The sequence below is a fragment of the Dryas octopetala genome, chromosome 9 (assembly GCF_963921425.1).
Source record: "Dryas octopetala chromosome 9, drDryOcto1.1, whole genome shotgun sequence".
In the NCBI taxonomy this organism is placed as follows: Eukaryota; Viridiplantae; Streptophyta; class Magnoliopsida; order Rosales; family Rosaceae; genus Dryas; species Dryas octopetala.
The window spans coordinates 5,286,828-5,313,171 of NC_141374.1; the positions used below are offsets into that span (position 1 = coordinate 5,286,828).

General features: G+C 34.3%; 3 protein-coding genes across 4 annotated transcripts; 2 read left to right on the forward strand and 1 right to left on the reverse strand.

Annotated features, from left to right (window-relative positions):
* Positions 1-2,083: 2,083 nt before the first annotated feature.
* On the forward strand, positions 2,084-7,661 carry LOC147273370 (WAT1-related protein At1g25270-like). The gene is made up of 8 exons (XM_086228210.1): positions 2,084-2,096; positions 2,236-2,425; positions 3,818-3,880; positions 4,036-4,152; positions 4,303-4,564; positions 5,559-5,717; positions 6,025-6,176; positions 7,403-7,661. The coding sequence occupies exons 1-8, from the start codon at positions 2,084-2,086 to the stop codon at positions 7,659-7,661; spliced, it is 1,215 nt and encodes a 404-aa protein (XP_086084336.1).
* A 5,305-nt stretch (positions 7,662-12,966) lies between these two features.
* On the forward strand, positions 12,967-19,218 carry LOC147273371 (uncharacterized). Of its 2 annotated transcripts, none has more exons than XM_086227762.1 (9): positions 12,967-13,293; positions 15,712-15,780; positions 15,866-15,953; positions 16,319-16,498; positions 16,596-16,781; positions 16,873-17,046; positions 17,134-17,288; positions 17,396-17,522; positions 18,878-19,218. In XM_086227762.1, exons 2-9 carry the CDS (start codon positions 15,731-15,733, stop codon positions 18,887-18,889), a joined length of 972 nt encoding a protein of 323 aa, XP_086083888.1. In that variant the 5' UTR covers positions 12,967-13,293; positions 15,712-15,730; the 3' UTR covers positions 18,890-19,218. The 2 variants fall into 2 exon arrangements, with proteins under 2 accessions (XP_086083888.1, XP_086083887.1); XM_086227761.1 differs by lacking the exon at positions 12,967-13,293 and adding an exon at positions 13,972-14,197.
* Positions 19,219-19,962: 744 nt separating this feature from the next.
* LOC147273372 (protein CLT2, chloroplastic-like) lies at positions 19,963-26,087 on the reverse strand. The gene is made up of 10 exons (XM_086257015.1): positions 25,618-26,087; positions 25,335-25,480; positions 24,589-24,626; positions 23,441-23,556; positions 22,316-22,415; positions 22,196-22,231; positions 22,054-22,104; positions 21,017-21,140; positions 20,569-20,694; positions 19,963-20,303 (listed from the first exon to the last, which is right to left on the reverse strand). The coding sequence occupies exons 1-10, from the start codon at positions 26,031-26,033 to the stop codon at positions 20,155-20,157; spliced, it is 1,302 nt and encodes a 433-aa protein (XP_086113141.1). The 5' UTR covers positions 26,034-26,087; the 3' UTR covers positions 19,963-20,154.
* Positions 26,088-26,344: the final 257 nt, after the last annotated feature.

Genomic DNA, 26,344 nt, shown 5'->3' on the forward strand with positions numbered 1-26,344 from the left:
ACTAGCTATTTAAGACTAGATAGTCTCTCTTTTCTCAGTGTCTATATCTTGGAAATTGACATGCTCCACTATTATGCAATATTTTGTATCCATACAACTTTCATTAAGGCTGACTAAGCAAAACATAATTTTGTAACTACACCTCTATTAAATAATGGTCCCAACATTATTACTATAGAGAGGTTTTACGGTACTAGCCTAATGACACAAACTCTATAAATGTTAATATTTTTTATAGTATTTCCCCAAATTTTTGTGGATATTATTAAGGACCCGTTTGACACTGCTTTTAGAATTATTAAAAACGCTTTTAAATTAGTACAAATACTTTTGGTAGCGTTTGGCAAACATAAATAAAAGTGCTTTTAGGATATAAAAGTACTTTTAAAGGGTTTTTTGAGAAGCACCTGCCAGGTGCTTTCTTTATGAAGCATTTCCAAGTACTTTTGCATGAACCACTTAGAATTTTGTAAAAATATATTTGTTTTTCTTAGCAGAAGCGCTTCCAGTAAAAGCGTTACTGAGTTAAAACTCAAGAAGCAGTGCCAAATAGGCCCTAAATTTACAAAATAAAATTATATTTTTAATATAATTTTAAGTACAAGGAAGTAACCACCCACTTAACTGAATATGTGGGTAGTGGGTGTGCAATTTCTTTTTTATTTTTTACCTAATTATTTTAATTTACAATTTTATCCTTAGAAATTAAAATATAATTTTATAACAAATTATTTTAATAAAAAGGTATTTTGGACAATTCAAAAATACCAGAAGGTGTCTTCTAGCTTTATAATACGGCCCTAATTAAATAGTTAACAATGATTTTAGAAATAATCTTATAAATTACATTACACAAACTAATAAGCGCGCTGAACTGATTAACAAATTTCGGTTTTTCCATTAATTTTTGAATAAGAGCAATATGAGTATGATTGATAGAACTTATATCCACATCAGTAGTAAACATGCAAAATCCCTTACCACTGCTGCACTGCACTACAAATACCTTATTCCTTAGATCTGATCCCAACATTGTGGTAAAAAAATAGCATGAATTAAGTCCGTCAGGACCACTGCAAATATCTATATATAATATGAAGTTACGAAAACTTTTGTTAACTTGTTTTTTGTTTTTTTTTTTCTTCAGAAGTTATCAATTCGACTTAATGGTGAGCATGTGAACATTACTGTATATGTATATATCTAAGTTGGTTTGGCACATTAAATTACAAGATTCAAGACAAACTCGAAAGTGATACGCAATATACCTAATTACGTATAGGTCGCCCATTATAAACTTCAAACAAAAGCAATCTTTATTTGGATATAAGCAAATTTGAGAAAAGAAAATCACCAAGAACTTCTTCAAATTGTTGTTTACATTTTAAGCCTTAATTTATCTGGAACTTTGAGTGAAGTATACAACCATACAACTTCATTTACAGAAACCCTGTCATTAGTTCCATTAATTTTCCAGTAGTCAGTAGCCTGTTTGTTTCATCTATGAGAGTACACGTTAGTCAGTCATGCATATTCATTATTATGGTAAAAATAAGGCTCAATTACAAAATACACCCACCAACTATGAGGAGTATTTCAGATTGGTCCATAAACAAAAAAATGTTTCAAATTAGTACACTAACTAATAGAAAGTTACAAAATAGCACATACGTTACAATTTCCGTCAATAAGGGCGTTAAATGCTAGTGTAGACAGTGCTAATATGAATTTTTTGAATAATGTAGACACTAAATTTACACTACATGGATTAGTAATGTCATATTTTATTTTATTTTTAAAGGTTTAAAAGTTTTTGTAGTTTTTTTTTTTCAATATGACATTATAAATCCATGTATAGCAAATTTGGTGACCACATTATTAAAAAAATCCACGTCATCGTTGTCCAAAGTGGCATTTAACTGTCTTTCTTGATGGAATTCATAACAAATGTGCTATTTTGTAACTTTTTATTAGTTAGTGTACTAATTTGAAATATTTTTTTGTTCGCTGACCAATTTGAAATATTTCCCATAATTGATGGTTGCATTTATAATTGAGCCTAAAAATAATTAATGCTCAAACTATGAGACACATACGTCTGTGTTTTGTTGAGCAATTCCAGCACTATGGCAATTAATGCTCAAACAAGCTAGCTCTATATACTAGCTCCATCTGATATCTCTCTCTCTGTCTCTGTCTCTGTCTCTTTGATATATCTCTCTCTTTGATCTGGAGATCGATCGAAGAAGAAAGTGATGGGGTTGAAGCCAGTGATTATGATGGTGGTGACTCAGATTGTATATGCAGGACAGACCATATTGTACAAACTGGCAGCAGATACGGGGATGAATTTAAGCGTCCTCATTGCCTACCGTAACACCTTCTCAGCAGCTTTTATGCTTCCTCTTGCTTTTATACTTGAAAGGTTACTTACTCCATCCCTAGCTTCCTTCCTAGCTAATTAATCCATGTTTTCTATTTTATTTGTTTATTTATTCACTTAATTAATTGAAACCTCTTCATATCATGTATATATATGTATTACTCATCACGATTATCAATTATTTATTGGGCGATTTTGATATTAGTCGATTAAATTGCATTTTTTTAGAGTCTAACACCATTACTTTTCTTTTAATAGTTAAAGTTCATATTTAAAATCTTGCTCTACGTAGGATAACAATATTCTATTAGATTTCTAATGTTTACAAATTATGTAATTAATATTTGTTTTCAAATTGTGTCACTCTTTAATTACCATTAATCTCCAATTTTCCTAAAAAATGAATCCCCTAAAATTCATTAAAACACTTAATATAAGGCCTGTGATATATATATATATATATATAAATGAGTCAAATAAGCAACCTACAACTGAGACAAGAATGCTCTAAAACTAATTAGTTAGTAAGTTAATATAAAGCTAACCACCATGTTGGGCCCACCACACAATGTAATCTCAAAATCCGAACCGTTTATTTTTTAGGCCCTATTTCAAAGATCATCCCTATAAAAAAATCTTCAAATTCGGAAATCATTTAGTCATTTGATTATAATAACAACTATTTATATGTTTTTATCGAAAACACTGATCGTATATTTATTTGATCTCAATTAGATGGCTAAATGATTTTCGATTTAGTTGATTTTTTGTAATGATGATCTTTGAAGTATAACCTAAATAATTGACGGTTCGGATTATAAGATTAGTTATGTGGTAGTCCCAAAAGCATAGTTAGGTTCGTATTAACTTGTTAACTAGTTAGTTTTAGAGCACTCCTCACAACTGAGAATTATCTAAGTTCATTATAATGTAGGTGTTTAAATTCATATAAGTTCATTAAGTTGTGTAGGTATTGTGTGTATGTTCATTATATTTATTATTTATATAGAAAAAAAAAAATTTAGGTTCATTATTTATTTATGAGAATTATTTGTAGGTTATTTATTTGTTATAATTATTAATATAATTCAAAAAAATCATTCATGGGCATTCATGATTGACATTTAAAAAAAAATGTCCAACAATGAATCATTAGCATTTAAAACATAAAAAATTGTAAAGAATAAATACAGATGTTACCAAAAATAAAAAGTCAATTAAGGAAAAAATGTCTTAAATATGATTGAGGGTATATAAGAAATTTACAAAGTCTAAATTTAAAATATATTGATTAAAAAATCAAAAAATAGAAAGAATGATGAGTGAGCAAATAATCAAAGGGGTTAACACATGAACAAATAATGTCATAGGTTTTAGTGTAGAAAATATGAATTTGGAGGAGATTTTTCTAATTTACTATTATTTATTTTACAGGAAGAGCAGGCCCAAGCTTACTTTAGTTATACTCTTTCAAGCTTTTCTCTGCGGATTATTTGGGTAATTATTTTTTACTATGTAATATATTGTGGTCCAAATTAACTTCATTTCTAATAAATATTTATGTTCATTTGTCTAAATTTTGATGAGCTTATTTGGCTAGAACATGATGATTCTGATATATTTTTAATACTTGTATTTAATATTTATTGCAGGGCAACAATGGCACAAAACTTAAACGTAGAGAGCATAGCCTTAACGTCAGCAACATTTGTTGCAGCCTTCAATAATCTTATTCCAGCCATGACCTTCCTCATAGCCATATGTTTTAGGTTCTGCCCATTTTCAAACTAATCTGCATCTCTAAGTGGGATTCATAAATTCATTAGTTAATTAATAGCTGTCTGAGTCAGTTTCATTTTGCACAGTCTTCGATTAATTTGAATCTATGTAATATTAATTGTGGGTAATTAATATCTCAGGATGGAGAAGTTGACACTGAGAAGCCATGCAGGGAGAGCAAAAATGGTGGGGACACTGGTGGGAATAGGAGGGGCCATGCTCTTCACGTTCTACAAAGGCCACAAATTTGCCATCTGGTCAACCCATGTTGACCTATTACGTAACCATGGGCATCAAAACAGCCACGTGGCATCATCACACAGTAACTCTAGCAACCGCTTGTTGGGATTATTCTTGTCTCTTGGGAGTGGCATGACATATGCAATGTGGCTGATAGTTCAGGTTTATTAACTTAATCTCAACTCTACCAAAACAAATTTTTTTTTTATTTTTTATCTCAACAAATTTCCTTAACAATAGCACCTTACACTCTTACAGAATATATCACATATTATCTTGTCACACAGTTTAAAATATTTTGTTAGTAATAAATAATGTCGGTAAATGCATGTGATTGTAAAGGCTTCGCATTTTTATTACTATGAACAGATCAAATATACATGCTATAGAGAAATTTACATAAACAATATATATGAACTGAGCTTAAGATGAAGGAAAAGATTGGACCGATCACAAGGTCCATTTGGATTCTTAAATTTGAATTTGGATTTGGATTTCAAATCTATGCATTTGAAATCCATGTAATTGAAATACCTATATTTGAAATTCTATTATTTGGATACAAAATTTAAATGAGAGGATTTCAATTTAAGAATTTTTAATTTATATATATTGCAATATATGATAAATATATATTGGCCGGAAAAGTGACCGGAGGAGGTCGCCAGAAAGTTGGCAGGAGGGTTGCCGGAAAATTTGGTCGGAGGGTCGTCGGAAAGTTGTCGGCAGTGGTTGCCGGAAAGTTTCTGGCTGTGGTCGCCGGAGGTGGTCTCCGACAATGATGGCCGAAGATGATGAGAAAGAGAGAGATCGAGGTGGTAGGATTTCAAATACCTAATTTGAGAAGCTATGTGAAATCCATGGATTTGGGCTAAATCTAAATTCATTCCTTAAATTGAATTCAAATTAACATAAGGAATTACATTTGAGGATTCCAAATCCAAATCCAAATCCAAATCCACCTCATGAAATACTGGTTTCCAAACGGATTGGGATTAGCAATTATGTGCTAGTGTTCGACGCTTGGATTGATATGTGATTAGATTGACGTGCAAAGTAGTATATGTAAAGATATTTATCTAGCTTGTATATATTTTACGTTTCAAGAAGTAATAGTTTGATTTAAATTGCGATTCATATGGAGTTGTACATGCAGGCGAAAATGGGGAAGGAATACCCATGCCATTACTCAAGCGCGGCTCTTATGACTACCATGGGAGCAATTCAGTCTGTCACATTTGCACTTTGCTTGGAGAGAGATTGGAGTCAATGGAAGTTGGGTTGGGATGTCAGACTCCTAACAGCTGCATATTCGGTTAATTTCTCTTCATGATGGATATATATTACTAATCCCCTTAAAACAAAAATAAAACTACTGCTAAATATATTATATTTCTATAGAAAGATGGTCAGTAAATCTAATTAATACCAATTTAGAGTTTTTATTATATTTTTGATTAATTAACTGGCATTCATGAGTTTTGAACACATAATTTATTCTGATAAATAGAAATTAAGTGTTATCTATTAGCTGCTAATATCTTCTAAAAGTGTATGCATATCGAGCAATATATATATATAAATTAACATAAATGCACAAACGCTTGAGTTGTGTGATGTAGGGAATCGGGACATCTGGACTCGTGATGGTTCTGATTTCATGGTGCGTAAGCATGCGAGGACCATTGTTTGTATCAATTTTTAACCCACTTGCGCTTGTGATGGTGGCCCTTGCTGGGTCTTTGTTGCTAGATGAAAAGCTAAACTTAGGAAGGTATAAATGTTCTATATACTTTCCAAAATTGCATGCCTTAAAATAGTTTAGCACAAATTAATTCTAGTTGCTTTAATGAAACAATTCTTACCCATGACATGGATTCCCTACACTATATAGTAGATAAAAGATTAGGGGTACGTGGTTAGTTTTCATCCTTAGATAACATCTTGAATTTTGATTCTAGTCCTTTGGTTAATTTATATATACATCTAGTCTTGACATAAACTTTAACAATATTTCTCCAAATTATCAAGATACTATCAATATCAATTTTACTGAATAAAATTATATTTGTAAGTGCAGAGAAGTAACTACCTACTTAACTGAATGTGGGTAGTGTGTGTGCAATTTCTTTTCTATTTTTATACCTAATTATTTTAATTTAAAATTTTATCCTTAAAAAAATATATTTTTTATTTACAAATTATTTTAATAAAAGTGCATTTTAGACAATTCAAAAATTGGTGAAGTCTGCAATATTAAAAGGGGTTTTCTAGCTTTATAATAGTGTACTAGCTAGCCTCTTGGGCTTGTGCTCTACACGTGTCAATTGGCATTTCACTATGTTTTTTTTTTCTTTTTGTATTTTGTTTTCATTTTTTTTATAATTACTCTCTTCAAAATGTGTTGGGATGTCTTTTTTTATTTTTTAAATTTTATTTTAATTTTTGTATTCTACAACTATGCCTTAATTTATTAGGTTGTTTTTATGTGACTGTTTTATTAAATGAATACTATTTTAGGAAATCTCATATTTTGTGAAGCCTGTAACACAAAACCTCTTTTTGTCTTTATAATAGTAAAGATAGATAAGTATCTATATATTATGGGAGGCGAATTTCGCACTCTACTTTTCTCCATTTGCACTCCTTTTATTTTATTTTAAATGTTTTTTTTTAAATTTTATTAATTCTAACACCCACAATAATCAAAAGATTATAATCAAAATCAATTCTAACACCCATATTAATTGAATGAAAATTAGATTTTCTAAGTAAAATCTAATGTGTGTATAAATTATCGCTGATATATCTGCCCAATAATTAAAACCCCATGCCATGTGTGCAAGTCAATATTTATGACGAAAGACAATACAACTAATGAATACAAAATTATATTTTATGCTTATAAGAGAAACTATAAAGTAGTGGCTTGAAAATAGCATGAAGTATATATGAAATTACTACTATATATTAACTTCTATATGTGTTTGTTCATGACAGCATATTAGGAGGATTGCTAATTGTGTGTGGATTATACATGGTGCTTTGGGGTAAAAGTAAGGAGATGAAGATGATGAATCAACTACAACCAGCAACAATACCACAAGATCAGTCTCATTCCCAATCCATCGAAATCATTGCAAGATCTTCAGTTAACACTACATGTGACAACAACAAGAACGATAATACAAATGTTAGTCTTAATTCCTGTTCAATCTCAATTGTTTCTTTGGATACTCAAGAAAATACTAAGCATTAAGTATAGTTATAACTAGTATAGTGCAGCAACTGAAAATAGCCCAGATCTTAATATTTTTTCAGTGGTGATTCAGTTTCCACCACATGCATGTTCGTTTTAATTGGCTCAATTGAACTATTTTATATCTACATATATGATCTTATCCTATTAATATTTATCTTAATTTTCTGATGCAATCTCCCTGTATAAATTAAGGATTTGAATTCTCTACTATCTTTCATTTTTGCTAACTACAAGAAAAAAATTTACAGATCAAGCACAAACTTATATTTGTGTCATTCTGTTTCAAAAAGCACAATTAATCATGCCCTAATGACATTGGTAACGGTGTAGCCACGATTATCATGTTTGTGACCGGTAATGGGGTTACTGATAGCATAATATTTGTGTCACACGCTTCTTAAATTTTTAATCTTGCATACTTTGAATCCAAAGATCTATGTAATATACTACACTCCTATTATAAAAGTGTTATGAATTTTTAATCTTTTAGGAGGTGAGAAAGCCATATTGGAACTTCCTCTATCCAAACATGAGTTTTACAGTTAGATAATGCAAAATTTGCTAAACAATGAGCAACTGGCTTACAAGTACTCAAACAATGGAGGTTAACATGCACGCATGTTTGAGTCAAAAATATTTATGACTCGAATATTTAGACCGGGGCCTAAAAGGACTGAGACATTTAACAGCCTAATTAGTAATAGGGCCTGTGGTTCCAGAATTCTCTTCCGGCCCAATAGGGTTATGCTTATTGAAGACCCAGCTAGGCTTCACTTATGGGGGGGGCTATGCACACCACCATTTTGTGCTGAGTTGACCACCCTTGCTGAGTTCACCACCCCCTTGTATAATTTTTTTAATTTCTACTGAGTTAACCACCCTAAAATGATAGAAATACCCCTTATTTCACAAAATACATCATTTTTACTATCTAAACCCACCTACCCCACCCAAACAAACACCCCACCAGTTAACCACCCGCAGACCCCACCCCCTGGCCTACCCGCAGACCCCACCCCCGCCTACACGCCACCAGTCGCCGGTCCTCCCCGCCGTCGCCGTTCCTCCCCGCCGTCACCGGTCCTCCCCTCCACCGCCGAGGCCTCCTCTGCAATTTCAGGTGGTTGCTTACTCTCCCTTACTCACTCTCTGTCACTCTCTCCCTCCTACATTCCTACATTAGGGTTGTATAATGCATTAATATATATATTTGGCCTTCCAATTACACAGATATGTGATATTTTAGAGAAATTAGAATGAGATTTTGAAAGTGGGTGTCTGCAAAATAGGATCTGATTTCGAATTTCATTCGGTACTGGTGTACCGAAATTTCTTAACTTGTTCGGAAGTATACTGTCGAATTATTTCAAAATATTCGACAGTATACTTCCGAACAGAATTTGCTGGAAATGTGTTACAAATTCATTCGGTAGTTCAGTTCCGAATTATTTATATTTATTCGGTAGATATCCTCCGAAATATCAAATGTCATTCGGTGGGTCTCTGTCGAATGAATATATTGATTTAACTGTGCTGGTTCCATTCGACGGGCATCTGTCGAAACATTGATATATGTTCGGTGGGTGTCTGTCGAATGGATCTTAATATTTCGGTGGACATCTACCGAATAGATCTGAAATTTTCGGTAGACATCTGCCGAATGACATGAATATAAAATATTTTTACATACACTTTTCTCTTATTCTATATTTCATGATAACTTATATTCTCTGTATTCTCTGCAACAATATTAAAAATAATAAGTTGGGACACGTGAGGTTCTACTTGATTTATGGACTGTAAAAGGTTTGTTTTTTTTAGTATAGTTACCAGCTATGCTTGCATGGTGATGAAATTCTTGAACGAGCCCCATTCGTAAATGGCATGTTCATAATTTTCTATTACAGTATCCTGAGTTAATGTCAACACCAAAGCTTCTAATTATTTTTCCACCGGTTGCATAGAAAACAGAAGCTTCAAATCATGGAGGAAACTTCAGGATCAAGCGCAAGCTACGAAGACAGAGTAAAGAAGTAAGTTAAATTTGTGAAGGTGTAATTATGCTAATTAGGTTTTGGTTGTCTGATTCGATATTATTTTTATTGCTTCTGCTTTTAGAGAAGCTCCTCAGCTTGCTGCTGTGTTGAAAGAAATGAAGGAAGGATTAGATAATGTGTTTTGCCTCATTGCAAGCCTAATCCTTATATCCACTGCCACCACTAACCTCCAGCCACTCCAATCTCTCCTTCTTCTTTTTTCTCAACTCTCTCTATCTCTCTCCTCCTTTTGGAATTGACGATGGCGGCAATATAGAACCCGAATTAAGGTTCAAATCTGGACTTAAAATTTGGTCTCAAAAAATGAGAATGTTGAAGGAAAACTTCTTGGATCCATGGCGTTTCCCAAAAAAAAAAATGAAGGTTTGACGCAGAGGCCAATAGAAAAAAAGGAGGAGGAGGAGAGGTTGGGGTGGCGGTAAAGATGGAGATTAGGCTTGGAATAATGAAAATACCCCTAAAAATGACAAAAAAAATTGACGGAATTAGATTGAGACATGATATTGCAAATTTTTTTAAATTTAAGTGGCAGATTGATTCAATTTTTAATTTGGATGGTGAAATGCAAACCGTGTCATAATATAAGTGGATGACTTGTAATAAAGCTTTATTGTAAATGTGAAAATGATGTTTTTCTTTTCGAAAATTCAACCCTATAACCCAAATAGTAGTAGAGATTGTTTCTATAATCCAACTTTTCAAAACTTACTTCTATAACCATTTTGGCACGTCAAAAGTCAAAAATACCCTTCATATATGCCAAATTAAACCTTTGTTTTTTTTTTTATCTCACTATCTTCCCCCCTTCCAGCGATCTCTCTTACTCTACCTTTAATGCATTTCCATATGTTAATTTAGGTCAAATATGATTAAAGTTAATGACTATTTGATATGTCTAAAAGGCCCATGCCACGTCACTTTTCCATCTTAAGCAGTGACGGAGTTAGGAAGTGAGACCAAATTGCAAGTGTAACTTAAACTATCAGTAATGCTAGACATCCCACACTTTTATACCATAATTTCATACCACCTTATGTGTCAATTTACATGGCATTCATACATTGAACACTAAAAAATAAAAACAAAAATTCAAAAAGAAAAAGAAAAACCTTGTCCAATAAAATAATGACGCGTATATAAAAATATAGTATAAGAATGTAGTAAGGATAACATTATTCTTAAACTATAGGACTAAAATGATCAAAATTGAAACCACAGGTATAAAATTAAAAAAAGAGAAACTATGGAAACCAAAAAGTGTAATTTGGCCAAAAATCAAAAGAAACAAAAAAAAAAAAAAGCAAACACAACAGCACTTGGCACACCCTACTTCTCTTGCACCTCCTCTTCTTTACGGTCCCTCTTGTTCCTCGAAGGCCACAGCCCCTCTTACTAAGGTACGCTCTCTCTCTCTCTCTCTCTCTCTCTCTCTCTCTCTCCGTCAAGCTCTATGTTTTGTTGTTGTTTTTCGTCACAAATATTGGGCAAAAGACCTGTGCTTGTTCAGCTCTGTCTGTTTGGTACACAAAAACAAACCCAAACGAACCTTCTATGATTGTATTTGAAGATTAAAGATAGGATCTTTTTTTTTTTTTGCTGAGTTTGTTCCGTGCAAAACCAACCAAATCTTCACTGTGTTTGTTGGTTTTGCATTTTTCTTCGAATTTAGGCTTTCTTTTTGTATTTTTATTTTGGTTGGGTTTTGATTTTGATTTTTTCTTTTCATAGTTAGCTGGTACTTAAGTTACTGTTATATTTGGAAGCTACAATCTTTGTTCAAAATATCATAATTATATTAGTAAAGTTTATCAATTCTGGATATTATTATGTTTTGGTTTATCACACCATATCTGCAACAATATTAAAAATAATAAGTTGGGACACGTGAGGTTCTACTTGATTTATGGACTGTAAAAGGTTTGTTTTTTTTAGTATAGTACGTTACCAGCTATGCTTGCATGGTGATGAAATTCTTGAACGAGCCCCATTCGTAAATGGCATGTTCATAATTTTCTATTACAGTATCCTGAGTTAATGTCAACACCAAAGCTTCTAATTATTTTTCCATCGGTTGCATAGAAAACAGAAGCTTCAAATCATGGAGGAAACTTCAGGATCAAGCGCAAGCTACGAAGACAGAGTAAAGAAGTAAGTTAAATTTGTAAAGGTGTAATTATGCTAATTAGGTTTTGGTTGTCTGATTCGATATTATTTTTATTGCTTCTGCTTTTAGAGAAGCTCCTCAGCTTGCTGCTGTGTTGAAAGAAATGAAGGAAGGATTAGATAATGTGTTTTGCCCTCATTGCAAGCCTAATCCTTATATCCACTGCCACCACTAACCTCCAGCCACTCCAATCTCTCCTTCTTCTTTTTTCTCAACTCTCTCTATCTCTCTCCTCCTTTTGGAATTGACGATGGCGGCAATATAGAACCCGAATTAAGGTTCAAATCTGGACTTAAAATTTGGTCTCAAAAAATGAGAATGTTGAAGGAAAACTTCTTGGATCCATGGCGTTTCCCAAAAAAAAAATGAAGGTTTGATGCAGAGGCCAATAGAAAAAAAGGAGGAGGAGGAGAGGTTGGGGTGGCGGTAAAGATGGAGATTAGGCTTGGAATAATGAAAATACCCCTAAAAATGACAAAAAAAATTGACGGAATTAGATTGAGACATGATATTGCAAATTTTTTTAAATTTAAGTGGCAGATTGATTCAATTTTTAATTTGGATGGTGAAATGCAAACCGTGTCATAATATAAGTGGATGACTTGTAATAAAGCTTTATTGTAAATGTGAAAATGATGTTTTTCTTTTCGAAAATTCAACCCTATAACCCAAATAGTAGTAGAGATTGTTTCTATAATCCAACTTTTCAAAACTTACTTCTATAACCATTTTGGCACGTCAAAAGTCAAAAATACCCTTCATATATGCCAAATTAAACCTTTGTTTTTTTTTTTTATCTCACTATCTTCCCCCTTCCAGCGATCTCTCTTACTCTACCTTTAATGTATTTCCATATGTTAATTTAGGTTAAATATGATTAAAGTTAATGACTATTTGATATGTCTAAAAGGCCCATGCCACGTCACTTTTCCATCTTAAGCATTGACGGAGTTAGGGAGTGAGACCAAATTGCAAGTGTAACTTAAACTATCAGTAATGCTAGACATCCCACATTTTTATACCATAATTTCATACCACCTTATGTGTCAATTTACATGGCATTCATACATTGAACACTAAAAAAGAAAAACAAAAATTCAAAAAGAAAAAGAAAAACCTTGTCCAATAAAATAATGACGCGTATATAAAAATATAGTATAAGAATGTAGTAAGTATAACATTATTCTTAAACTATAGGACTAAAATGATCAAAATTGAAACCACAGGTATAAAATTAAAAAAAGAGAAACTATGGAAACCAAAAAGTGTAATTTGGCCAAAAATCAAAAGAAACAAAAAAAAAAAAAAAAAGCAAACACAACAGCACTTGGCACACCCTACTTCTCTTGCACCTCCTCTTCTTTACGGTCCCTCTTGTTCCTCGAAGGCCACAGCCCCTCTTACTCAGGTACGCTCTCTCTCTCTCTCTCTCTCTCTCTCTCTCTCTCTCCGTCAAGCTCTATGTTTTGTTGTTGTTTTTCGTCACAAAGATTGGGCAAAAGACCTGTGCTTGTTCAGCTCTGTCTGTTTGGTACACAAAAACAAACCCAAACGAACCTTCTATGATTGTATTTGAAGATTAAAGATAGGATCTTTTTTTTTTTTGCTGAGTTTGTTCCGTGCAAAACCAACCAAATCTTCACTGTGTTTGCTGGTTTTGCATTTTTCTTCGAATTTAGGCTTTCTTTTTGTATTTTTATTTTGGGTGTGTTTTGATTTTGATTTTTTCTTTTCATAGTTAGCTGGTACTTAAGTTACTGTTATATTTGGAAGCTACAATCTTTGTTCAAAATATCAGAATTATATTAGTAAAGTTTATCAATTCTGGATATTATTATGTTTTGGTCAAGGAGTGAAATTTCGAAAATTTCGGCGAAATTTCGGCGAAATTTTCGTTTTTTAGGGATCCCGAAATTTTATCACACTACCCTTAATTTTCGGTAATTTTTCGGCGAAATTTCGATCCCCCTCACATGCATTTTTGTAAAATTCCTACGAAATTTGCCGAAATTTCGCAGTGAACATAAAAAATTTCACTGTGCAGCCTTACCTTATCACTCGGATCTCTTCCTCTTTTTCATCCACACACTCAAATCTCAACCTATTCAGCTATTCTCTCTGTCTTCTTCTCCCCTGCGCACTCGGATCTCTCCCAGTTGTCTCCTTCTCCGGCGCGGCGTGACTCTCTCTCTCTCTCCTCACTCTGTCTTTTCCGCCTGCGACAGCGGCTGGCCTCCGACCGTGAGTGGTTGTCTTCTCAGATAGACCCAGAATCTCGACTGGGTGGGTGATCGATTTTGGAGAAACGGCGGGTGGGTACTCGGTACTCTTAGTGGTTGTTCAATTTGCTGCTCGATTTTGGATGAAATATATCATATATGTCTATTTCTTGGTTTTGCTGCTCGATTTTTGTGCTGGGTAGCCTGGGTAATATAATGGTTGATCAGCTCGAGAAATTTTTTTATGAAGATTGGACTGTGATGATTGCGTTGCAGAAAGAAACTATGACATTTTGTTACTTTTTTTTTTCTTCTAATTTGGGTTTAAAGAGTTTTATGTTTTCTGACTTATCCGAAACAGTCTTGCTCTATATATCTTATATTCTTATGTTGACGTTTACTGGCAAATTCATGCACGATGAAAGTGATTTCCTCTTTAATTTCCTCTTTAAGTTTTTAACTTTTATGATATATGATTGCAATGGTTCCTTTGGATAAACTGCACATCAGATAGAACAAATGGAACTTTTCAGTTGAATTATTGATTAGGCAGAAAGATACCATGCATGGTTCCATGAGATTAGAAGTTGACACAACCATTTGTGGTGGTGGTCACCTTGTCACCCATATGATTCTTGGTTAAATCACATTAAAATTGGGACTGCCTTCGTTTTTGGAGACAAATTAAGCACTTAAGGAGATGATTCCTTGCCTAAACAGAAGCTATTTTTTAATCTGTTATACGGTTGGGTTTATCGTTTATATATTTTTTACTTCCTTTTTTCCCACTGAAATGTTTAATTTGCTGGGTTTATGAGTCTAAGTGTCTAAGTCTAAATTCCCATATCTATTGCAATTCTAGATATGAATCAGGTATTATATGTGTTATTATATATGACTGAATTTCATTGGATCAAGTACTTTTGATCTGGATGGGCATAAGCCGCATAACCTATCTTACATATATATTATGATCTTATCATATATGTCAATTATATATTGAATACTTATTTAATTCATGATTTAAAATTGTAATATAAATAAATTTGAGGTGTTATTTATATAATTATTAATTAGTCACCCATTTTTTTAACAGTATTTACCACCAATGCTATATTCATCTTATATTACATAAAACTTACTATATAATTTGGTTTCTTCAATGTTTTTTATCAATATAGTAGATAATATGTTAAATAAGCATATGGTCAAGTTTCATTCAAAATTTCCATATTTTGATAACAATTTCCGTCGTTTTTATCTAATTTTGTCGAAATCGAAATTTTAAACCAAATTTCTACGAAAATTTCCGTCGAAATTTCCATCGAAAATTTCCTCGAAACCGAAATTTTACTCCTTGGTTTTGGTTTATCACACCATATCTGCAACAATATTAAAAATAATAAGTTGGGACACGTGAGGTTCTACTTGATTTATGGACTGTAAAAGGTTTGTTTTTTTTAGTATAGTTACCAGCTATGCTTGCATGGTGATGAAATTCTTGAACGAGCCCCATTCGTAAATGGCATGTTCATAATTTTCTATTACAGTATCCTGAGTTAATGTCAACACCAAAGCTTCTAATTATTTTTCCACCGGTTGCATAGAAAACAGAAGCTTCAAATCATGGAGGAAACTTCAGGATCAAGCGCAAGCTACGAAGACAGAGTAAAGAAGTAAGTTAAATTTGTGAAGGTGTAATTATGCTAATTAGGTTTTGGTTGTCTGATTCGATATTATTTTTATTGCTTCTGCTTTTAGAGAAGCTCCTCAGCTTGCTGCTGTGTTGAAAGAAATGAAGGAAGGATTAGATAATGTGAGGTTCAAAGTCCAAGCTTTAACTGCAAAGGTAGACATATCCCAGTTTCTATGGTCATTGTAATTTCACTATAGCTCCGTTTGTTTTGGTGGAAATTCTAAAACTTTATGCTGCTTTGTAAGTTGTTGGAAATTATTTCTACAGTGATGGTGCTTCCGTTGAGGCTTAAATTTAATGCAAGGGCTGGCAGTTTCTTTGTTAAGAAATTATTCCACAAGAAAGCTTGTTGTTCTAAAAAAATTTCTCTACTTTTTGCAGCAACAGTATTTCTTTGAAACAATTGCAGAATATAGGAATCCCAATTGGGATGCTAGTATATTAAGCATGCTTCACCAGAAGTCACATAATTCATTTTCTTGTTTTCTTCTCCATGTCAAATGTATCAAATGTATCAGGTGAAAGCAAATCATTATCCAACAACAGAAGGGATAAGCTATCTTGAAGCCAAGCATTTGCTGCTTTTAAACTATTGCCAGTCACTTGTTTATTACTTACTTCGCAAGGCTAACGGGTTCCCAATCAATGGACATCCCGTTGTCCGGAGCCTTGTGGAGATAAGATTGTTTCTGGAAAAGGTCTGATTCTTTGGGAATTTGTTTTTGTTTCTTCTTGTCATTCTAGTCACCTGTGTAATCATTCATTAATCAATTATCACCTGTTTGTTTGCAACAGATTCGACCCATTGACAAGAAGCTCCAGTACCAAATTGAGAAGCTCACAAAGGTTACTGTGAGCACAACTGAGAATGCGCGTCCAAGTGAAAAGGAATCACAATCGGATGTGCCTCAAACACATGATTTATTGAAATATCGCCCGAATCCTGACATGCTTGTTAGCAAAGCAGATGTGACTTCTAAGGTGAAATACAAATCTGCACGATATTTGAATTCCTCTTTTTCCATGTACTGAACCGTTTTAAAGGTTTTGTCTTCTATTTTATGTATTGTAGGATGGTACTGATGTGTATCGACCCCCCAAATTTGCCCCAACTTCTATGGAAGAAGATAAGTTGTCAAAACAGGACAGAAATGCATTGAGAAAGGAGAAGAATACTCTACGACAAGCTAGGCAAAGTGCTTTTGTGAGGGAACTGGTGGATGATTTGGAGGGGAGACCTGAAGAGGTTTGTGTGGTCAGTTTTGTGGGTTGCCAGGCATGAATGCTGGATTTATTGTTCTCATAATTGCCTTTTGTTGATGTCAAATTATAGATTGTAGAAAGTGTTGGAGCTGAAAGTAGAGAATTAGCCAGATACAGGGCAAAGATGGAGGAACGTGCACGGCAAGAAGAGGAGCTTTTTATTCGTGCTCCTATTACAAAGAAGGAGAAACAGAGGGAGAAACACTTAAAGAAGTCAAGAAATGGGTATGCACACTTTAGAAATCGATTTTATGGTTTTCTTTTTAAGTATGTCAAATTTATTTGTCTGTGAAATTGTCAGTGGCTGACTGTTCTTAACTTGCTTCTATCAGGTTGCTTGGTTTGACGGACAATTTTTATGATGAAATTAAAACTTTACCCTTGGAAGATGAGAATGATGAGCAGACGCCAAGCTTCAGTAGTGCTCGTGGTGGAATGGGCAAGCATAAGAAGCGCAAGGTATATCATATCAAATTTAATTTATGATCAGATAAAAAGATCCGAATTTAATTTATGAAATATATACTCTTCTTCTGCTCGGAACTACTAAATCCATGAAGTTCTGTCAGTTAGACTGTTATCTTGCGCAATTGTTAGGAATTAGTACTGGTGATATCTGATTCTGTGATAACTTTCTTTATATCCTTTAAGTGGTTGGATGTACTAAATATTTAATTTTATAGTTTAGTTAATAGAATTCAATACTGTGAAGGGCCATGTTACAAAAGCCTATTGGAAAATGAGAAATCAGGTCTTTCTTGATGTGCATGCTTGTAGACTTCTGTATGCAAATCGTTAGGGAAAGCTAATACATGTGTCTTTATGTGAAAAGCTATTAGACTGTTCAATTTATATGTTCGTACTTGAATCATGAGAAGATCTGCCTCTAACTAATCCGGAAAAGGACTGTTGGTATCTGAACTAAGACTGTCTCAGAGGATCTGAGAACTAAGAATGTGTTGATTACCAATTGCTCCATGTTAAATAGAGTATTGGTGGTGGGCTATAACTTGCCATGCTTATGCACTTCTTACCTCATCACAAGTTCACAACTCATCTAGGTACGACTGGATTTGCTTTTATCCTTTATGTTCGCATATGTACAGAATCCTTGATCTCATACAAAATGATACATAGAATTAGTGCACAGGACTTGCAATCCTTGCTTCTCTGCTGTCCAAAGGTCATAAGATTTTCAGCAATTGTAAGGCGTAATGTTTTTAGATGATTTACAGTCGAAAAGAAACATCTACTGCGATCTACAAAACTTATCTTCACCATCATTACACTTGTCATCCAAGTCAGAATATTCTTTAGAATGATAAATTTCAGGAGAAGGATGAGAAGTCAGGCATTCAGTTTGTAGTTAGGGCTTTTGTGAGTTCATATGGCATGGAAGCCATTATTTTCTTTTATATATTTAGATATGATTACAGAGACTGAAGAGGGTTTTTCTTTTCTCTCTTCCAACGAGTTTCCATATCATACATATGCATGTAGTATCAAGTTAAAATTTCTTGGTATATGCATGTCGTATCAATTTCAAAATTGATATGGGTCCATATGAACTTTTCAATCATGAAATGTTTCCACTTGTTATGTCCTAAGATGCAAGCTAGAATATACTGTCACAAATATGGTCTAAATTAGCCAGTTGGCTACTATGGATATCTTGTGTGAATCCAGTATTGATTTTTTCCTTTGATATGTATTTGTTTTTCTATTGTTTTTATTGGGTTTGCTTTATATATATGTATATATTATGCAAAGTTTGTTCTCCTAGCTTGCATTGACAAATTTGGTCCATTTTACAGATGAGGCGTTGAATGACAAACTTATGCAGCTTGATAACTCTAACGATTGCCTTGCTGCTCAAAATGCGTGTTGCTTAGTCGCATGAAATAGCCTCCTTCAAGTAGGGAACACATTTTACTGGTCTAATTTAATTTCTCTTTCTTTTCGTGGTGGTGGTGGGAGAGGATGCTGTTCAAATAGGTTACAAATTTTGCCATTTGCATTGCTTAGAAACTTTATTTTGTTTTGTAGTTGTGGGCTTTGTATGTTTCTGCTCTTGCAGAATTTTCAATGAGATCAACTGGTGAGAGTGATAACTAATCCAGCGAAGGTCACCTAATAGTGATTTACTTTTAATTTATCTCATATCTATCTTTATATTCAATTACCAGTACATCTCAAATCACCATTCATATCCCTTATATATATATATATATATATATATATATATATAAACAATAAAAAGAAGATTAGGTGTAATGTGCACATGTCTTCCGAATTGATGAAAAGGGCCAAAGCCAACCAAGTTTGTCAGTTCAGAAAAAATAAAACAATAAAAAAAGGTTTAATCTGACTTGTAAGCCTGTAGCTGGAATTTGCGTTGAGCTTAGTTTCAATTGATAGGGGATTGAATTTAGGCAGTGTTGGGGTGGAAACGATTTGTGTACCCACCAATTTTTATTCTTAGTGACAACAAAAGGTAAAAAAAAAATGAGTGACCTCTATTTAGGGTTAGGTATGGACGTATGGTTTGACTAGTCATTGGCTGGTGTGGGACCTTTGGGTTTAATTAATGTTTTTTTAAGAAACTTAAAATTAGTTTTAAAAGAAGTTTAAATAATAATTTTTAACTTAGTTTCCATTTTATCTTTTCTCCAACAATATTAAAAAAAACAAAAAACCAAATGAATAGGTGCTAAAATTACATAGGAATGGAATATAATGAACATATCATACTTAAATTAGCTGTAGGGGAAAAGGAAAACTAGAGTGAGCATAAGAACTCATATAGTGCACCAGTCACACATTGGAAAAAATGATACCATCAACAAGATCCATTAGAGAACTGAATGAATAATTTAAATGTTGTGATATGAACAGCCACTTACACCTAATTGACTCGGATGCCTTTTTACATAAATCTGAATTCTCTCTCTATTGCTATGACTGTTAGAACAGAGAAAACATGCTTTCTTTATTGAAATCATAAAAAATAAAAAAACTAGAAACGTGACTCGGAAACAAATCGAATTAAGAATATGACATCTCTAACAAAAAGTTTGTAATATCAAATAATTTAAGAGCCATCCTTGGTAGGCTGGGGTAGACTGTACAGAATAAGACCCAACACAAGAACCGCACTACCAAAGAGGAAAAACGGGCTCAAAGTTGCACTCCCTTCCAGATATGGCAATGGAAGGGAAAGAACATAAATTGAAATTGGCACTGCAAAATAAATGAACGCTTGTATTAGCAAAAAGTTCATTCAAAAACATAGATTTGATGCATGCTAGTATACGTGTAAAAGCGCATCCAGCACACAAGTGCTTATGTGTGCAGGCACAGATGTGCGACAATATAGCCATACTATAATAGGCACTTGGCCTTTGACAAAAAAACATATACAAGGCACTTAGCCCAATCAATATGTGACTAGCGCTCATTCGCTCAACAGTATGTATGCACATACAAGCATGGCAGAGAAAAAAACCTGACAACATCACGATGAGAGAAGCAACAACCGCAGAGGAAATCTTTACTACATTCAGCAAGGATATGTTGAAAAACAAATTGGTGGCTATGTAAAGCAGTGGAAGCAATGGAGCCCCGTCACAACCTGAAACAAGTGATAAATGTAATTTGGTAACTGGTAAGAACTTGAATTGGAAAAACTTCAAGAAGCTTTTTAAATCTTGATTCATAAAGCATGCATAATTAATCTCTCTTGTTACATGGGGCCATCAGAAGTACCAACTAAATTAGACATTTCATCAATTACCAACCATTCATATTTTCAGATTATGAACAATTATTAGTTAAGCTTATTATCCAGGTAGATACTGAAAGAAATCACCATGACACCATGCATGTCACAGGACTATCCAGGTATTTTACAAAACTACGGACAAAGAAAAAAGAAAACTGATATGACAGCTTGCCTGATGTATCGGCTCCAATATTCAGAAAGCAACAAGCACCATCTTTTAGATATGAAGGAAGTTGGGCAAATGGTATGCCTCTCAGATTTGACAAGAAAGGTAGAAATAGAAGTACAAAAAGAGCCTACAAGGAATTCATTTTACAATTAGAATTCATCTTTCTAACCTCAACCTAACACGATAATAAAAATAAACTTGATGAACCACAGACAAAAGATATTTCCTCGAACTTTGATTTTGTAGGTCCTGTAGGCCTGCAGCTCAACCATTTTATGGTAATTATCAAATCTACCACAATATATCAAAATCAACTAGATGCATTAAGCCAAGTTAGAGTGTCATAAAGCAGCTTTGTGGCATTGTTCAAGTCCCAGACGCAGCTTGTATCCCAAGTTTCTAGAAGTAGGGATCTTCACCCTAAGGCCACAGAAGTATCTTAAAACTTAATTGCTTCATATCCTTAAAGACCAACCCTCCCGATGGCTGGCATTTTCACTTCATCATGCCTTATCGACACACCCCACCTCATGTTGGAGAGGAAACACAATATGCATCGGTCCTCAGTGACAACCAGTTCAATTATATAGAAATTTGATGTGCTGGCATCAGAAGACTTTTTAACCTGAGTAAACCTGATTGGATGGACATGTTTGCTACCAGTGAGACATATACATTTTGATGAGTATAAATAATTAAGGGAAAAGGAATCCCCTATCAAAGGTCATTTTACAATTAATGCAGAGCTGCTCATCAAGAAATGTCTCCCAAGTTGTGTTCCAACCATAAGACACCAATTCTGAGGATTCGGGAAATGACCAATCCTTAAAGACCACTCTTTTGTCTAAGAATGCCTAACCACCGACGGAGACCCTCAATACCCCTATTAAAGATTGGCCCAAATCTTTGTAGTTCTGGTAGGGTCCCATTTATTGACGGTCTAACCAATGTGGCCACATACTGAGGATGCATCAAGATATTCCAAACAAGACATCAATGTATGATAAGCTATCTTAAAGGGAAAGCAACGTAACAGTCACCTGAAATCCAGATCCAAAAGAATTGACAACAAATATGTCAAGTGATTTTTCCTGCACGTAAATAGGTTTATGACTTGTGAACAAGAAAACACTTGAGAAGGCCAGCTAATTACTTAAAAATACAAAAAAGAAATTGCCATACCTTAAGGTTGGCCGCGGCTTCAACAAAGACAAACTCCTGCTCAAAGAAAAAAAAGCAAGATTGATTATCTTTCTTATAAAGTGCATCACTGAACTTATAACAAATGTTCATTGATTTAACCTTGATTATAGATGCAGCAGCTTGAAAAGCACTTGAAGCAATCATTAGTAAAGGCCACACAGACTCAACTCCAGATAGCATCTGACCAGAATCAGACCCACTGCAATTACATATAACACAAATGGCTATCAGGAGCCTACTTCATGGCATGTAACATGGAGGGTACAAGATACTCAAGTTTAAAAATATGGACATTCACTTTTACTACAATATCAATTTACCAGCAGCATTCACCTTACTTCTCAAACATAAAAAAAACAGAGAATCATCTACATAGAATCCAGTAAAAAGCATTACTAAAATTAGAAAAAAGGTTGGCACTTGAAACACTTTATAATCAAATAAGGTGTACAGCACAATAAGCAAAACCTGATCACAGAGAATCATGAGGCTAGAGGAGGGTCATGAAATTCATGCCCAGTAGAAATATGTTCAGTTCCTATTCAAAAACTTTTCATTTGTAATCAAAATCTACATCCAAGAGAAGACGAGATACCTGTAGCTAAGGTTGTTGGAATCTCAGAAACTGTGATAGAGATAAAAGAATGCTAAAAAAAAAAAAAGGTGAGAGATGTAAACAAAGTCCTGGGGAAAGTGCAGAATAGGCATGCTTATTAGAAATAAAATCTGCAGGTAGACTTTCAAAAAGGGTGCTAATCAAATCATAGGCAGATAAAACATGAGTTATCATTGCTTTTTCTGTTAACACAAATTCAGGTACTTTTAATTATGGTCTGTATTGCCAAAGTTGCAATTGCCACCAGGACGAAAAAATACAGAGCAGATGTCAAACTGTTCAAACATCTGACAAAACCTTTTTCTTCAGAACTGTTCTCTTCAAGTGTATAAATGTAACTATTATCATGGTTAACCCCATTGAATTTTTCCAATCTTTGCTTTAATATTATCTAGCACATGATACATAAGCATGCAGACCATTCACCATTTGTAGGTAACTAGGTGTTATATAAGTTTAAAGAAAACCACGTCCAAGTGAGTGCAAGTGGTGCCCTTCAAAGATCTGTATCACAAATACTTCAACATGATTGACAAAGGAACCAGAAGATATTAAATATAACTAATATAGTAGAGCGCTTTAAATTGTAGAAGGATGAATTAAGGTACCTCGCAACAGCTGCTGCTACACCTGCAGCTACGAGGATGCAGCCAGAAATCTGATTGAATGTGTATGTTCTCCCCAAGAGAAGAGTAGAAAAACACAGCTGCCACACCAAAAACGTCTGCACAATATGGTGACATAAAGTAAAATTGAGGAGCGGAATTTTGCAAATATTAATGGTAACTAAAAAAAATCAAAGTAATAAACCCATTATGCCTTTATTCTGCACTAAGGTAAATGTTTCATATACTTTTTCAATTTCATGTTTTATTTTCATATGTTTTGTCACAATGATAACAGTTTATATCTTATTTATATTACCTTAGATTCTAATCAAACAAGCCATTGTCCTATTATCCAGGGAAGGCAGAACAATTTCTTGCAACCCTGCTAAGTTCTAATTCTTCTGTTTGATCAAAAGGTTAAGGAAAAAGCAAATGGGATTTCTTTCCCTCAAATATTTAGTTCATTTAACTGTGCATGCAAGAAACTAGTTCAGTTCAAACTTGAATAGGATCTAGGACCCTTCACCAGACTCAGCCTGGTTCATGCTCAAAAAATAAAGGTCAGCTGCCAGACAAATCCAATTGGCAGTCACACTTAAATCATATCTTACATTTCCAACATGATAATACATAAAATGGATGTTTAGACTTTTTCCCTTTTTCATAAACTTTTCTGGAAACTAAATGGTGTAGGAAATTTCTCTTTTACTTCGCTTCACTTTTCTTGAACAATATTTTACCACAAAATTATCTTGACCTCAAATGCAGCAATCCGAATAAAACCCTTGGCCATTCCACACTACCGCAAAACCTAAGTTAGCTAACACGGTATCTTCCTGTTCACCTTTTGACCTTCAAGCACCTTCTCATTAAATAGATTATACTTCTAATGAAAAATGGTATGCCTCAATGCTGCTGAGCAAGCCCTCCATCCCTGAACTCCTACATAGCATGAGTCCAATTTCCTACTCATGGGCACATACATCCAAAACAGTTTAATATAGGTTCTTGAGAACACCAATCCATATTAGGATTGAATCCTGGATGATTTTCCATGGGGCATAACCACATTGTATGCCCGGCATACTCCTATTTTCTTTTTCTTGTTCTTTACCTTTTTTTTTTTTTTCTAGGATAACAGAAAATACCTGACTCAATATGGGTATGGCCGGTCCGGGAAGCATGGCTGTTGAGGATAAATAAAATTCAGAAAAAATAAAACACCAAAATCATCAATACTTAAATACACTTCCTGCTTCATATTTCTCATCACAAACAATTCAAACTAGCCATTGCTTCATTAACAGATTCATCTCCGCCAAGAACCAAGCAAACCCACCATATATTATAAACCCCAATTCTCCCAATTGAATACCCATTAGGATAACAACTCATAATAGTGTGAAAACAAAACCCAATTTTAAATAGGACAATATTTGGGTCACTCCCAGGGGGTATTTCAAGGTCACCCCATTTCTCCAAATTTCGATTTCGGTAATGCCGGTGCATGATCAGAACCGTTCACTTTTTAGATAACTAATTAAAGATTATCTCTGTAAAAAATAAAATCAATCGGAAATCGTTTGGTTATATAACTGTTGTCAATTAAATAGAAAAAACTAATGGTTTTCAATTAAAGAGTGATTTTTTGACCAAACCGTTGATTTTTTATATTTAATCAACAACAATTATATAACTAAACGATTTCCGATTGAGTTGATTTTTTACAGAAATAGTCTATAATAAGTGATCTAAATAATGAACGGTTCTGATCATGAGGTACCCCTTACGATTTTGGAAGGAGGGGTGACCTTGAGGTACCCCTAGGGATGACCCAAGTAGTGTCCTTTTAAATATCAATAAAAAAAAAAAAACAAAACAAACCCAATTGTACCTGCAGCAGCCATCCCACTAGCCACTCCAAGGGCTTCTAAGGCACCAATGGCCACAAACCGCAATTTGGGAAGCGCTAGCATTTCGTCTGTGACAATCCCAGCACGGTACCGCATGTACAGTATTGAAAAATATATAACCACGTACCTGTGTGTGTCCAAACAAGCCCACTATTCCAATCAAATTTGACATTACAAGGCAACAATTTATAAAAGTAAAAAAAAAAGAACGGAAAAAAAATTAAAAAATTAACAAAGAAAGAATGTTATGAATTATGATATTACCCGAAGGTTGTGAATTGGGCCAGAAAGAATGGGTAGTCTTTCATAGGGACGAGTGCGAGCTTGTAGAGCACGCGGTTGGCGACGCCTAGAGCTACGGTCAATGCAGATATCAAAACGACGCGTTTTGTAGTGGATGAAGAGGAGGAAGAGGAAGAGGGTGGGTTTGGGGGGGAAGCGTGGGCTCTGACATTGCGGGTTGTCGGTGGTGAGGGGTTGCGATCGGAAGTGAGGGGAAACGGTGCGTTTTGAGGGACGCGGGGGCGAAGAAGAGAATGTCGAGGAGGGCTTGGAGGGAGTGACATCGAGGAAGAAGGGAAGGGGAGGATCCCGCTCCCGCCATTTTTGACGGTGTAGGAGGGGACGGAGAGAAATTTGGAAAACGACGACGTGGAGGAAGCCCAGTATCCCATTCCCATTTGTGAGCGAGAGTTTCCACTTCTGGGTAGTCACGTGGTGGTGTCTTACTTAGCAACAAAGAAAAAGAAAAGAAGAAGAATTTAAAGAATTTAATGAGGGGTGGGGGGTGGGGGTATGCACACCACCATTTTGTGCTGAGTTCACCACCCCTTTGTATAATTTTTTTAATTTCTACTGAGTTAACCACCTAAAATGACAGAAATACCCCTTATTTCACAAAATACATCATTTTTACTATCTAAACCCACCTACCCCACCCAAACAAACACCCCACCAGTTAACCACCCGCAGACCCCACCCCCTGGCCTAC

What these genes read in the sequence shown, in the direction of transcription:
- LOC147273372 (XM_086257015.1), bottom strand. Translation starts at nt 26,033, where the DNA reads ATGGGAATGGGATACTGGGCTTCCTCCACGTCGTCGTTTTCCAAATTT. An exon ending in GCCCAATTCACAACCTTCGG is followed by an intron (nt 25,481 to 25,617) that starts GTAATATCATAA and finishes GGACACACACAG; the next exon opens with GTACGTGGTTATATATTTTT. An exon ending in TATTGGAGCCGATACATCAG is followed by an intron (nt 20,695 to 21,016) that starts GCAAGCTGTCAT and finishes CACTTGTTTCAG; the next exon opens with GTTGTGACGGGGCTCCATTG.
- LOC147273370 (XM_086228210.1), top strand. An exon ending in CTTGCTTTTATACTTGAAAG is followed by an intron (nt 2,426 to 3,817) that starts GTTACTTACTCC and finishes TTTATTTTACAG; the next exon opens with GAAGAGCAGGCCCAAGCTTA. An exon ending in CTCATAGCCATATGTTTTAG is followed by an intron (nt 4,153 to 4,302) that starts GTTCTGCCCATT and finishes TTAATATCTCAG; the next exon opens with GATGGAGAAGTTGACACTGA.
- LOC147273371 (XM_086227762.1), top strand. Translation starts at nt 15,731, where the DNA reads ATGGAGGAAACTTCAGGATCAAGCGCAAGCTACGAAGACAGAGTAAAG. An exon ending in AAGCAGATGTGACTTCTAAG is followed by an intron (nt 16,782 to 16,872) that starts GTGAAATACAAA and finishes TATGTATTGTAG; the next exon opens with GATGGTACTGATGTGTATCG. An exon ending in TTAAAGAAGTCAAGAAATGG is followed by an intron (nt 17,289 to 17,395) that starts GTATGCACACTT and finishes TGCTTCTATCAG; the next exon opens with GTTGCTTGGTTTGACGGACA.